Source organism: Sander lucioperca, chromosome 4 (assembly GCF_008315115.2).
Source record: "Sander lucioperca isolate FBNREF2018 chromosome 4, SLUC_FBN_1.2, whole genome shotgun sequence".
Lineage (NCBI taxonomy): Eukaryota > Metazoa > Chordata > Actinopteri > Perciformes > Percidae > Sander > Sander lucioperca.
This window is the reverse complement of record NC_050176.1, coordinates 28,107,935-28,121,104: the sequence shown is the minus strand read 5'-3', so window position 1 is coordinate 28,121,104 and position 13,170 is coordinate 28,107,935. Positions and strand designations below refer to the sequence as shown.

The 13,170-nt window shown below is 43.3% G+C and overlaps 1 protein-coding gene across 2 annotated transcripts in view; it reads right to left on the bottom strand.

Annotated features, from left to right (window-relative positions):
- The window catches only part of doc2d (double C2-like domains, delta), a 68,671-nt gene that overhangs the window by 19,572 nt on the left and 35,929 nt on the right, over positions 1-13,170 (bottom strand). For both annotated transcript variants that reach the window (XM_031302741.2, XM_031302740.2), the window contains exons 2-5: positions 11,816-12,230; positions 11,225-11,304; positions 10,592-10,666; positions 5,149-5,258 (exon numbers count right to left, since the gene is read on the bottom strand). In XM_031302741.2, the coding sequence (XP_031158601.1) occupies positions 5,149-5,258; positions 10,592-10,666; positions 11,225-11,304; positions 11,816-12,212 (662 nt within the window). In that variant the 5' untranslated portion in view covers positions 12,213-12,230. The remainder of the gene's footprint in view (positions 1-5,148; positions 5,259-10,591; positions 10,667-11,224; positions 11,305-11,815; positions 12,231-13,170) is intronic.

The window sequence follows — 13,170 nt, the reverse complement described above, 5'->3', positions numbered from 1 at the left end:
GACCCATCCACCACCCCGACCAACCTCCCTATATGGATTTTCTGCTTTTCATACTACTTCCTACCGTTGTCGTGCTGTGATCAAGAAATATGCTTCCCATTTAAATACATTAAATTAAAATTCAAGATTCAATAACGTAACCATTTCACGAACTGCCATGAGACTGGGCTGGCTAAATACTAATCAACTGATTTCTCATTACAGGACAATTTCCTGTCCAGCACCCGCGTCATTTAAATAGAAAATGCACCTGCACCCATCTTTGCGCCCATGGTGGGCTGGTCTTACAGGGAGGTGTGTTCAGGTGCATTCTTGGCGTATTGCTATCTTGAGGCAGCGGGAAGTGATCGTGCCATTGACCAACAAAAACCTGGTCTAAAGTCAATAGCGCAGCATTTCATTGTTATTTTAACAGCAAATTAGTAAAACGTGCCGAGGCTTATGCACAGCGCGCACACACTATGCTTGTTACACACACACACACACACACACACACACACACACACACACACACACACACACACACACACACACACACACACACACACACACACACAGGGAAGCGCAGCAGCACACAAACATACAAAAGATTACAAATAAAAATATTACGGTGCAAATCCGGCATCATAATAGCAATGCGCCAAGGTACAAACACGCTTGGCTTTTAAAGGGAATGGGAGATGACACTCAGATTGGTTTATTGCATGTTACACCCAAAACACACTGAATTAATGAAGACACTAAGTTTAATCCTTTTGAACCATGGCGCCCGGCGCACGGACCCTTTTTTCCACCGTCAAAAAGTAAAAGTGGATTTGGACACGCCCGAAACGCACCTCCGCCATGCGCTTCACGCCATGCGCTTCACGCCATGCGCTTCACGCCATGCACTTCACGCCATGCACTTCACGCCATGCACTTCGATCGTTAAAATAGGGCCCTATGAGTCTACCATCATGCGAGCAGCTTTGTGAGGCTGTACCAAGGCACGCCAGTGCTTTGAGCTACATGCTAACATCAGCATGCAAGCATGCTCACAGTGACAGTGAAAACATGCTTAAGTTAGGCAGATATGTTTACCATGTTCACTATCTTAGTTTATCATATTAGCAAGCTAACATCTGCTATTAGCACAAAACAAAGACCAGCTGAGGCTGATGGGAATATCATTAGCTCTGCAGGTATTTTGTTTATAAACCAAAGTGTTGGACAGCTTAGCACTACATGATTATTACTGAGGGCGTCATGTAAAAAAAATGCGTGGCAATGCATCCAATAATTGTAGAGACATTTCACTCAAAACCACAAATGTAAACCTCATAGTTACACTAGAGAAAAAGTGAGAGGATCATCAAAGTCAGTAGGATTTATTGTCTGGGGACTATGATTGTCTGTACAAAATGTCAAGGCAATCCATCCAAATATGGTGAATTGACCAACAGACCGTCATTGCAACAAAAAAAAGAAACCCCAACCAAAAATATCATTTTGTCATCTAATATCTAATCAAAGATTGTTTGATTCCTCTCCCTGATCATGTCAGTACCCGACTATACATCTCACCTGAGGCATCCAGTAGCCAATCTCAGCCTCGCTCTTCTTCCAATACCAAATCAAGTCCTATATTTGTCCCTATCTCCCTGACAGACGGTCTGAGAGATAGAGGGAAGAAATTGAGAGAGAGAATAGACACACATACAACAAACACACACACACACACACACAAAATCTCTTGATTCTCTCTTCTGTTAACTGGCGCCCTGATAATCGTTTTAGTGATAATAGCCACAAGGAGTCTTAAAGAAGAGATTCTCCCCAAAGTCATGGATGTACAATTCACCCCAGTTTTTGGTGTGAATCTTTTAAAGAGGCAGAAAAGCGTTGATTTATCTAAATGAGGGAAGGGATTGGCACCATATTATGACTGTCACTGCGTCCTAAATCATTTGAGTTATGCCCAAAGGTAGAGGCAGACTACAGCAATTGATAGAAAAGTGTGGACCTAATCTCAAAGTCATGTCGCCTCACTGCAATAAAACAATTTTCAGAGCAACGTAATCTGTCTCATATTCAGACTTCAAAGTAGACCGATAAATCTACTTGTTCCCAGTGCACTGTCTCATGTTTCTGGTATTTTCAAAAAATGTATTAAAGCTCACATCAGCCTTGAAATAGGCAGATTTTTACTGGAGATCAGTAAAAAATTTCTTTCAAATGAAACAATTACGATTGTATGATTAAAAAACAGACTAAATAATTTCCAGGTGGGCTGATTTTTCACTCAAGACTTGAGCACCTCACACAGCCTTGCTGCACCAATTGAAAGATTCACCAACCATGAAGTCTGGATTGATGTTTAGTTTAGTCAGCTAATTTATTCTTAATAAGAGAATGGACCTTCAGCGGCCCTTAGAGATAAAGTATGCACACAGGAATAGTTGAATACATAATATAAACAAAGAATGCTGTTACGACTTTGAGAGATTTCTTTTTCTCAGAGCCATTTCATAACTTGCTTTTATTTAGCTGTCCCTTTCTATTTAAGTGCATTTCGCTTCAGCCTAATGGCTTTACATAATTTTTGTAACTGCAAATGAGTGAATGAAGGGTGAAATAAATAAATAAATAAAACAAAGCCAGTCTTCTCCCTCCACTTTACACACTGCATTAACCTTTTTACAGAATTTATCCTCCAGTACAAAGAGCGGTGCGGCAGAATGGACTTGACACCAAAGAAACTTTTAATGACTCATACGTTTTTGGCTGCACTCCAGCTTTTATCGCTGTCTTTGATGTGGGCTGAAGTAACAAAAAGTAAGAAACTGCTTTAAGAAACAATCATAAAAGATTTTCATGACATCAAATCCCATATTTGAAACTATTTATTGACGGCAGTTTTCTGCAACAGCCATTGGATTTATTTACATTCAACAATTCAAGCTCTATGTAGTAGTTTTTATTGGTAGCGGTGGAGTCCACCATTCCCACACTGGATTTATAGGAAGTGTCTACCTAAGTACGAGGAACTCTCAGGAAACTAGACCTGCATCTAATCCAGCACAATGTTATCGGAATAATAACAGCCTCACTATTGACTATTCACACTTACTTACTGCTAATGTAAACCAAACATTTCCTGCTTCCACTGCTTCACATTGAAAGTGGTCAACTGCTAAAAGATGAGGTTAGCACTGATCACATTCCTTCAATGTAACCAACTTTACTGTGTCCTGCGTCATGTGGGAAACTACTTGCACTGTCTGCAGCATGAAATCAGATTACAGTTGCAATTATTTTTGACTTTATTAAAACAAGAGTTTGTTTGGCTGCACTGTAAACAGATAAACCAGTTCTTCTTCTGTTGTATTTCTGACAAAGTAGTTGCTCCAGGAGTGTTTGCTCTGATATTCTAAATCTAAATGCTGCTTAGAAATAATCCTTGTTTTCACTTGAAAACGCATTCATCTAAAATTGAACGGGTTTGTTCCGACTTCAGTATGGCCCAGTTATACTATAAACTTTGCACTGTCCAGGCCTTCAGGCAGGTCTACAGGGAGGCTATGTCTGGACATAGTACTCCCGCTCAGCAGTTCACAGAGCACAGGGATCAAAGAGTACAGCATCCCCGCCTCTGCACCCTGCTGGGACCGGCAGAGCGGGCGCAACACAGTGAGTAAACATCTCTCTGGGGATCCCTCTTGGTTTCTCCATTTTCTGACTGTTCACTGCTTTCTGTAGAGTAATGAGAGCAAAGTCAGGTATCGTGCTAGCGCCTGAAGACATCCACAGAGAGTTTGAGCAGATTTTCTTCCTCTCTCCATCTCCCACTGTCCGTCGCTTTCCCCCATTCCTCAATGTTAGACTGCACTTCATTCACTCCTGCTCGTTTGCTGTCTCGCGTATTTCTCACTGTTCTCATTCTTTTGTTTTTTTGGCTCCCCTTTGAATCAACTCCTCCCCGTCATTCACCCTTTTTTCTCTCAGCTAAGTGAATTTCCTCATTCATCACTTTATTCGTCTCGCAAACTAATCTCTCTCTTTTAATTGACCCATGGATTCTCTCCATCCCTTCATTTGGTCATCTTTCTTAATCTTGACCTCTGTAGTTTCCTCTTCCACACCGCCTTATCTGTCACTTGACATCATTCACGCTTTCCCTCCTCCTCTCTTTGTTGATCTCGGCAGCCCCTCTCTCTTTCTATCTTTCTCTCTCTTCATCTCTTGCTTGACACTGGTCACGCTCCTCATTTTGGCTTCCCAGAGCCCTCATGCTGGTTTGTGTCTGTGGGCTATGTCCTTGAACAGAGGTCAGGTGGGTTTCCTCTAGTTTGAGGGGTGTCTCCTCATGCTGCGGTGGGTGTATATGTGTGTGTGTGTGTGTGTGTGTGTGTGTGTGTGTGTGTGTGAGGGAGGGAGGATGGAGAGTAAATGTTATTTTTGAATGTGTGTGTGTGTGTGTGTTTGTAAAAGCTGAAGGACGTGTGTTGTTTGTGTACGTGTGTGTCTTCTCTACGTACTGAGGAGGGGCCACGCATGTTCTTTCCTGCCAGGGATTGCCCTTGACATACACACAAGAGGATAAGCACACACACACACACACACACCTGACTAGCTGCATTTGTGTGTGGTGCAGATGGGATTCATGTGTGCGTCAGTGCATCCGTGCTTAGGTTTCCTCAGGATAGACAATACCATCCAACTCTATTATGAATCTGCTGAGCAAACTGACACTGATTGTACACAGCACACACGTTCACAAACAAAACACACGCAAAATTGTCTCTGAATCAACGTACACATGCAGGATGACACCAGTGCGTCAGACTTTTTGGGCCAAGATGGCTACACATGACCTCAATCACTCCATATGGAGTGTACTGTGGGAAGGACGGGTTGGAGACTCACCACGCAGCCAACACCTGAGCAGTTACCGCAGCAACAGCTAGTGGAACAGTTGGCTGGCATTGCCTGGCTGAAATAATGAATTACCTGGAAAAGCCCACTGGGTAGCAAAGACGGCTGCTGGCAGTTCACTGGAGGATTGGAAGCATGGATCTTAATCCACCGTATAATGAACTGGTCATTTGGCTGTCTCTAGGGAATAGTGCTAATTGCTGGCCAGAGTGAAATTCAGAGCGGAGCACCTACCTGAGCGTTTTGGTGGTCATGTCGGCTGCTGTGATGCCATGATACATCAGCGTTTCGTTCCACACTGGATTCAACGTATTCTTCAGGGTTTTTGTGCGTAGCTTGTTTGCCTAATGAGACAAAGAAGAAGAAATATGAAAAGGAAATGGAAAGGGAAGGATTAAAAAAAGAGGAATGTTGTAAGGGTGAAGAAGCAAACTCGGATCAGAATGAAAGAAAGAGAATAAAAGATCATGAAAAGGAAGCAGAATGAGTGACACTAAAATATCAAAAAAGAAGGAGGGAGAGAAAAAGAGTGGGAAAACATAATTTATCTCTGTCCCTCAGGAAATCGCAGACATCTGTTGCCTACTTTGTAGAGGAGAGTGAGAGGACGCGAGGCTTCCCTTGCCTCACCTGTCCGTCTGTCTCCTCCCCAACATGATAAGACCAGACAGCCAATGATTATTTTGGAGCCAGACCTCCAAAATAAGCACTATGCCTCAAACAGCAGCCAATTAACTTGCGCAACAAATTTAGCATGAAAAATTAAAGCTTTCTAAGAGAGAAAATGTCCACAAGCCCTTAATAGCTTCACCATACATAAGTAAAGTTTGCAGCCACATGCTGCCTCATTTCCCACAGTTACCTTAAGGATGTATTCATCTTGTTCAAATTTTGATTTCGGATTTTCTTTTGTATTTATTTTAATGTTTATAAACCCTTCTAGAAATACAGGCATGCATCCTATTAAAAGGCGTTTTATTGACTTCCTAGATACATACATTCCACACAACTCTTCAAAACCACACCTGGCTCAAATTACAAAGTAATAGACACATATGTGTCCTAAAATGTGGGTTAATAAGATCTTATGGAGCCAAAGGCAGAACTAATTGGCTGTTCTGAGATGAAGAAGTGGTTATCAGTGATGGAAAGTAAAATTTGGACGTGCTTCTGCTTAACTAGAGTTTTGAAATTTTATGCAACACTACTTTTGCTAGTGAGTTTGCAGATTGAGATTTGAAATACCTATAGTGAGGAAATAGTCTGGTAATATTAGTAGATATTTTTTTCTCATTGTAAAAAAATCCCATTAAAAATAAACTGCTCGTACTAACAAGTATAATCTTTGTAGCCAAAGCCTGATAGAAAGTAGCTTATTCCTCTGTGTCATAGAGCTCCATTATTGTCCAAAAACTATTAAAGGGGCCCCCAGTGATTTAGTATTGCACTTCCTGTAAAGGCTCAGTAAAAACCGGTTTGAACCCAAAAGCATGACTCTAAAGTCCTATTTGCATGGGACTAGTATAACCAGAGGACCTCATGTGATTTAGAAAACCTTAACCCCAAGACAGTCAAAGACACAGTGCAGGCGGGTTGATCACTTTGGAGATGGGGAAGGGGCCCACGAAGCAAGGATCCAATTTTGTGGACTCCATTCAGAGGTAGGTCCCGCGTAGCCAGCTAGATACTCCTGCGAAGTAGTGAGGGGCTGGTTGGCACTCTCCTGGTAGCAATCAGAAGTGTGGAGGAGTGTGGAATGGGCCCCCATCCAGGTGCAGTAACAGCAATGAACAAAAGCAGTTGTTTGGACCAGGAGGCGGGTTTCTTGGAGGAGATGCACCGCAGAGCCATCTCCGATGAGGAACAGGCAGGAGGTGGTGGAGTCCTGCGGGAGCCTGGCTGGAGTTCTTGCAAAGAAAGCAATAAACTGCCAGTTGTCCTACTCCATTGAGGAATGCCAGAAATGTTAACTTAGGAGAGCCAGTTTGCATCCAACCCCAGGATGATGAGCCAGGTGAAACTCGAGGACCTGCGAGCGAAGATGAACTGGGACTAAAGGTGATTAACAGGACAATCACTGTGAGCTGAATGTGACTGCTTTACCTTGTGTTTGATTCCTGCTCCAATGTTGCAGGAGGTGGTGAGAATCTCCACAGGCTCAGCAGAAGTTCCCTTGGACTTGAACTTTCCGGACAGTGCTATCTGGCTTTACATTCTTTGAGCCTGGGCGGTAGCACAAAGTTGATTAGGTTAACAAGCTCACATGGCCTGGTGGGAGTTCAGCAGTTTAGCAGTGCATATGTATTCCAGGTTCCAGAAGTCGGTCCCCTCCAACCAGTGTCTCCACTCTTCCAGAGCTAGCTTGACAGCTAGCAGGTCAGCATGCTAATGTTGTAGTTCCTCGTAGTTAGTGGGACAAGAATGTGCAGGAGTAAAGCATCTGGTTCTGGACAGATCGCTGAGAGAGAACTGCGCCCACTCCTGTGTAAGAACTGACCTCAACCACAAACTGGCATGAGGGATCGGGAAGGGTTAGGATGGGAGCTGTGATGAAACACTGCTTTAGCTCCGTCAAAGGCCTCCACAGCAGTTACTGTAGTTCTGGATGTAATGCCGGTAGAAACTGGTGAACCCTAGGAAGCCCTGCAGCTGCTTGCAAGAGGAAGGGAAGGGCCAGAGGCCACAGGCACTGTAGTTTATTTGAAGTTAATCTCAGATAGACTGTCCTGGTGCCATCATTACTCACTAAACCACCAAATGTGTATTAACCCGCCACTGAAATTAGTCCCCAACAAATGCACTATTTACTCCTGCTTGAGTAACGCTTGATCAGAATTACAGTGCCCAGATTTTAGGGAGTTATTTATTTGAAAGAATGTGACCCATTTTGAAAAAGATTTCTTCAGCATCTTCAGTTGGAACAATTTGGCTTGGGCTAAGTGCCACAGCTTGGCATGGAGAAGTCTGAAAGTACTGAGAGAAGGACTAACACTTTGTTGATTTTGGTCTTTTCATGGGATTTATTGACAATAACAAAAATATAGAGCATCAACAGCCTTATCTTTTAAAATTCCCAACAGTATATAAAGTGGTTAGAAAAATCTCGACCAATTACGTATATTGAGATGCTGCATGCATTGTAATGCATCAATTACAAGTATCAAATTTTAACACTGAGCCTGCATATTGAATACATTCCATTTGATTCTTTTTTTGCTATTAATAATTTTATACTTTTACTAAACTAAAATTTAGAATGCAAGACCTTCATTTGTATTTAATTATTTTTACTTCACATTATGTGTTGCTATTTTTATTCAAGTGAAGGATCTTCCACCACTATAAACATACTATAGAAGAGAGAGTGTACATACATCTCTGAATGTCCAGCTGGTAGAGAAAATGTGAAGACTATTCTCTTCAAATACTCTTGCTCCTGTCTAAAGCTTTACAGATAAACACCTCATTTCTTTCTCTTTCTCTCTCTCTCTCTTCCTTTTTGCCACAGTAAGCCTCTTGCTAACGCCTCAGGGCCAGATGCTGAGCCCTCTTTTCCATCTTCTCTCTCTTGGTCTGTTTTTGTCCCCACATCCCATTGTTCTGCTTGTGTCACCTTCCCTTCTTACTCCCTTTCCTCCCATCACTGTCCCCTTTTTTATTCTCCATTTTCTGCTAAAAACTTTTGACTTATCTACAAGAATCAGCCCCCCATAGTTAGCTCCATGGAGGGAACAAGTGTTTTTGATTCATGTCATTTGTTTGATTCATTAATGTGCAGGAGGAGATATTCACAGGCAGAATCATGACTCGCAGCAGTGTTGCACAGCTGAATGTGTGCCAGCACAATCCAACAAAACAACAATTTCACAAATAATCATCAATCCCGATTGACTGAATTGGGTTGGTTTCCTGAACACATATCTTACCACATGCTACATCTACAAACACATGAAACACCAGTTCCCTCTCCCTGCCCTCTGTCACTGCCTGCCTCCATTTTCCCTCTACGCTGGTGCTTTTGCATCTGTTTTTAAATGTTTTATCTCTAGCCCTCCATCTGCCCATCACACTCTCCCTTCTTTCTCTCCATCTGTCTACATGGATCTTTTTACTTATTTCACACTCCCTCTCTCTCAATCCCTACTTCCCAGAGCTGTGGATGAAGAGCCTGTGAGTGAATCTCCCATGCACCTCGTAAAGGAATGGGAAGATGAAAATACTAATGACCAACACAGAGGCTCCGGCAACTACTGTGCCCATGCTTGTGTGTAAAATTGAGGGAGGGAGTGATAAAGAAGGAGGGACGAATAAAGGCAGCATCTCTGTGACTGTGACTACAGCCTTAGCATGTGTCTGCATATACGCAAGGTCATGCGCCGCATGTGTTGCAGAGTGTGTTGACATTACAAAGACAGCATGCTGGACTGTAAACTAGTTGAAGAGCTTGTGCTGGAGGACGGGAGACTGAGAAAGAGGAAAGCTGAGTGAGGCAGAGGAGACGTGTGCCTCTGCTCTCGGTATTTTGATAACTCAATTCTTTTGCAGTGACTAGAACCTTTTGTGTTGTGGATTATTCACTGCCCCGTTTGCATGCCGAGTCTGGACATGGACAAGGAGTAGGTGTGTGTGCGTGTCCATCACCCTCACTTCGACACGTGCACGCTCCCACTTTTCAAGAGATGTGGTCCCCGTATTTAACACAGGTTTGTTCATGGGTTCTTACTTACTCATTGACGCTTTCTCTGCGTGCCCCCCGCCACCACCTCTACCACCCCTCTCCCCCCCATCAACACTCGCCTGTTGACGTGAGCCGTGTAACAATCCTCCCTGTTTCCATGACAACCACCTGCTGCTGTCCTCCCCTCATCTGTCTCTCCCTTTCTCCCTCCCTTTCTCCTCTCTCTCTCCCCCCCCTTTTCTCTCTACACACTGTTGGTATTTCAAGGTCAAAGAGGGTCCCAGCCAGATAGTGAGATCGAGACAGAGATAGGGGTAGGAAGTGGTGAAAGGAGAGCGAAAACAGCGAGGGAGAAGACAGGCTGGAGGACAAAAATCCCCCAGACGTTGTTATTGTTAGCAACTTAGACCTCAGATAGTTGACACATTCAACCTATCTTGGCTCGCCGTCCTCCCTGCACTTACCATAACCTCATTTCGTGTCAACCTTGAGCCAAAATGGCCGACAACAGGTTGCATTCTGCCGTAGCTGGGGGTTGCTGTTGTGGCAAGCCTTATCTTTCCTGCTGCTTGAGCTAAAAACAAGACAAGAGCGGTGCAGCAGACCAGAACATGTTTGTGCTCGATAAAGCAGAGCATTGGACGAGCCACATTAAGCAGTAACCAACCGAAATGCTCCCCGCTCAACGGCTTGACACGACACATTAAATTAGCCTGCTGCCATGTTATGTTTTTTGCAAAACGTTTTGACTTCTTTTTATGGTGTCTGAATCAACAAGGGAAAGTATTACTTGCAAAAAGATAAAAATTGTTTTGTGTTTTCTTTAGCTGAATAATATATGGAATGTGTCCTATTTTTAGTCTTTTCTATAAATGATCTCCTTTTGTCAGCAGTTTCTATGTGATGTAGGGCTTTCCTGAGGGAGTGTCAGTGTCTGGGACAGCCCAGTGTGGTAGTATGTTACGTTAATTGCCACTGAGGTAAGGTTGGAGCAGTGACCTTGCTAGCCCCGGGGAGAAGATGCAGCTTGACGTATGGATCAGCCAGTCCATTGGAGTCCATGGCTTTCAGTCCCTGTGGACACAAGCAGACACACACAGACACAGACACACAGACACACATACTATAGTGTCAAAGGTGACATCATCATGCCCTCAAACACTTCACACAACTGACAGGGTCAGAAAAAGACAGCGGACATGACAGACCTCTTCTACTGTAGCTACATCTCTATAGTGCTTATAGGGGTTCCTTTCCATGGTACTATTTTCTACCATCCTTGACTCCTTTTTGTTGTCCTCAAGGGAACCTTTCATTGAGATTAACATAATTAACATCATGTAACAGTACACAATATGTGATACAAGGCTTGTGCCAAACCAAATGTGTCTGCCACAGCAACATTATCCAACATTTCACAGTGCCATGAGATGATTTATTCTTGAATTGACAAGCTGCTGAGGGTGTGTGGCGAACACATTACTTTAAAAAGGTTGAGAGAAATCAGTCTGACGTCTTGTGCAAACGTAAAAGCATCAAAGGAGAATTGTTTTCAATGGGACTTCAAAGAGGATTATGCAACCACACAGACAGAAGTCTGTTAAATGAAGAAGATATTAAAATTGTGTGTACCTTTGCCTTGTGAATAGTACAATGAAGGCAGTTGTTCTCCTGATCAAAGAGCAGGGTGAACTCCAACGTTCCTAGGTAGGCTGAAAACAACACAAACCATGGCAATTACTGCCAGTAAAGGGAAAGACAAGCTAAGTCACACACACACACACACACACACACACACACACACACACACACAAGCTGAGTCATATTTGTAGCAGATGGCCTCTTAAAAACATGATGCTGCCTAATATGAATTGATCTGTCTTGTTTGATTACTGTTTGTGAATGAGCAGAAACTTTGCAGGCTGAGTCCCACTATTGCTACATGGTCTAATAAATCATCGGAGGCGCTGTGTCACATAAAGTGGGAGTGACAAACACTCTTGGAAAAATGCTTGAATCCACAATTACTCTGCAAGCATATGTTGTGTTTCTGAGGAAAATGCTGAAACTCATTTTGAGTAAAAAAAAGATGACTCCTCTCCAAAGTTTTAGAATAGAAAGTGTTTGTTAACTTGTCATTTTCACATGAATAAACATTTACACACAGAATATTGAGCACAACTTTTCCACCACTAAACTTAGTTCACCCTCCTCAGAACTCACTGTCATCATCATCGGAGTCGATCGCCTCCTCCCTGTCTCCGTCGTTGTCCAGCCTCCTCTCCCCATCCTTGTATCCTCCACCCGTCTCCCCGTTGAAAGTCTCCTCTTTTAGGATCTTCTTCTCCCTCGGAGGCGGTGGCGTGCAGGGGTAGTCGTGGAAACGGGGAAAGAAGTCTGAGATCTGTGGGATGGGGAGGATGGGTCCCGGGCACACATTGATGGCAAAGTGCTCCTGCATAGAGATCTTGACCGGCGAGGGAGGGGGCGGACCGGTGGAGTGGGGCGTCGCCGAGGGGGAGGAGGCGGTTGAGGCGGTGGAGGAAGGTGTGGAGGTGGAGGAAGGGGGGATGGCCAGGTGGGTGGTGGAGGGGGGTGGTGGGGGTTTGGACACGCTCATGTGGACTGTCGAACGAGACTGTGGAATATAAAAGGAAGACAAAAGGAAATGAATGAGGTGAGAAAGACAAAACAGAGAATAACAGCTGGGAGGAACAAGAGGGGAGGAACCAAAAGAGAAAAACAAAATAATAGTTGTATCATCCGCCTATTCTGAGTGTCCAACTCCTCACTACTTTCTGGGAGTTAGTACAGCAGCACCAGGGGTCAATTATATTCAAGGCAAGTCAATGTTGACAATATGTTGAATAAATCGCAGCACATCTAAAACATATTTTCCTGAAGAAAACTAAAATATTTCTATTTCCATCCATTGATGCAAACCTGACTTCTCAACAGCCAAAATAGAATCTGCTAGAACCTTTGGCACTTCAAGTGTGACTCACACATTGTGTCAGCACACCAAGTCTGTGCTCTGAATTAATATTCAAATGTAGTGCTGTAAAGTATGAACAAGTGATGTCACTTGTGTATCTGCACTTCACTCTAATCCTTCCCTTATCTCTCTCTTTCATTCCTCGCTCTCTCATCTGCACGTCCCCTGAGCAATATTTACATAATACTATGTGAAGCCTTTCTCGGTCCTTAACATATTTGTCACCAAATGAAGCGTAATAACTGTTGCCAAAACTCCAACCTCGTTAAGCCAAATGTTATTATTTCCTTTTTTCCCTTACAGTGATTAAGAGAGACTGAAGCCATGTTTTCTCTTATGCACTCCCGCAGTGCCACCATGTCTTTATTATTTCAAGAGCTGGTCTGATTACAGTGATCACAGAGACAAACTTCAAACGGCTTTCTTTGTTAACCAGACAGTGATGTCCCACATTAGACTACAAAAGACAAAAACAACTAGATAACAAAAATGTATATGGTCTTTACCTAAAACATACCTTCACTATATGACACAACTACCCATGCATCCTGTCACTTATCAGCCCCTCCTTATTATTGCATAT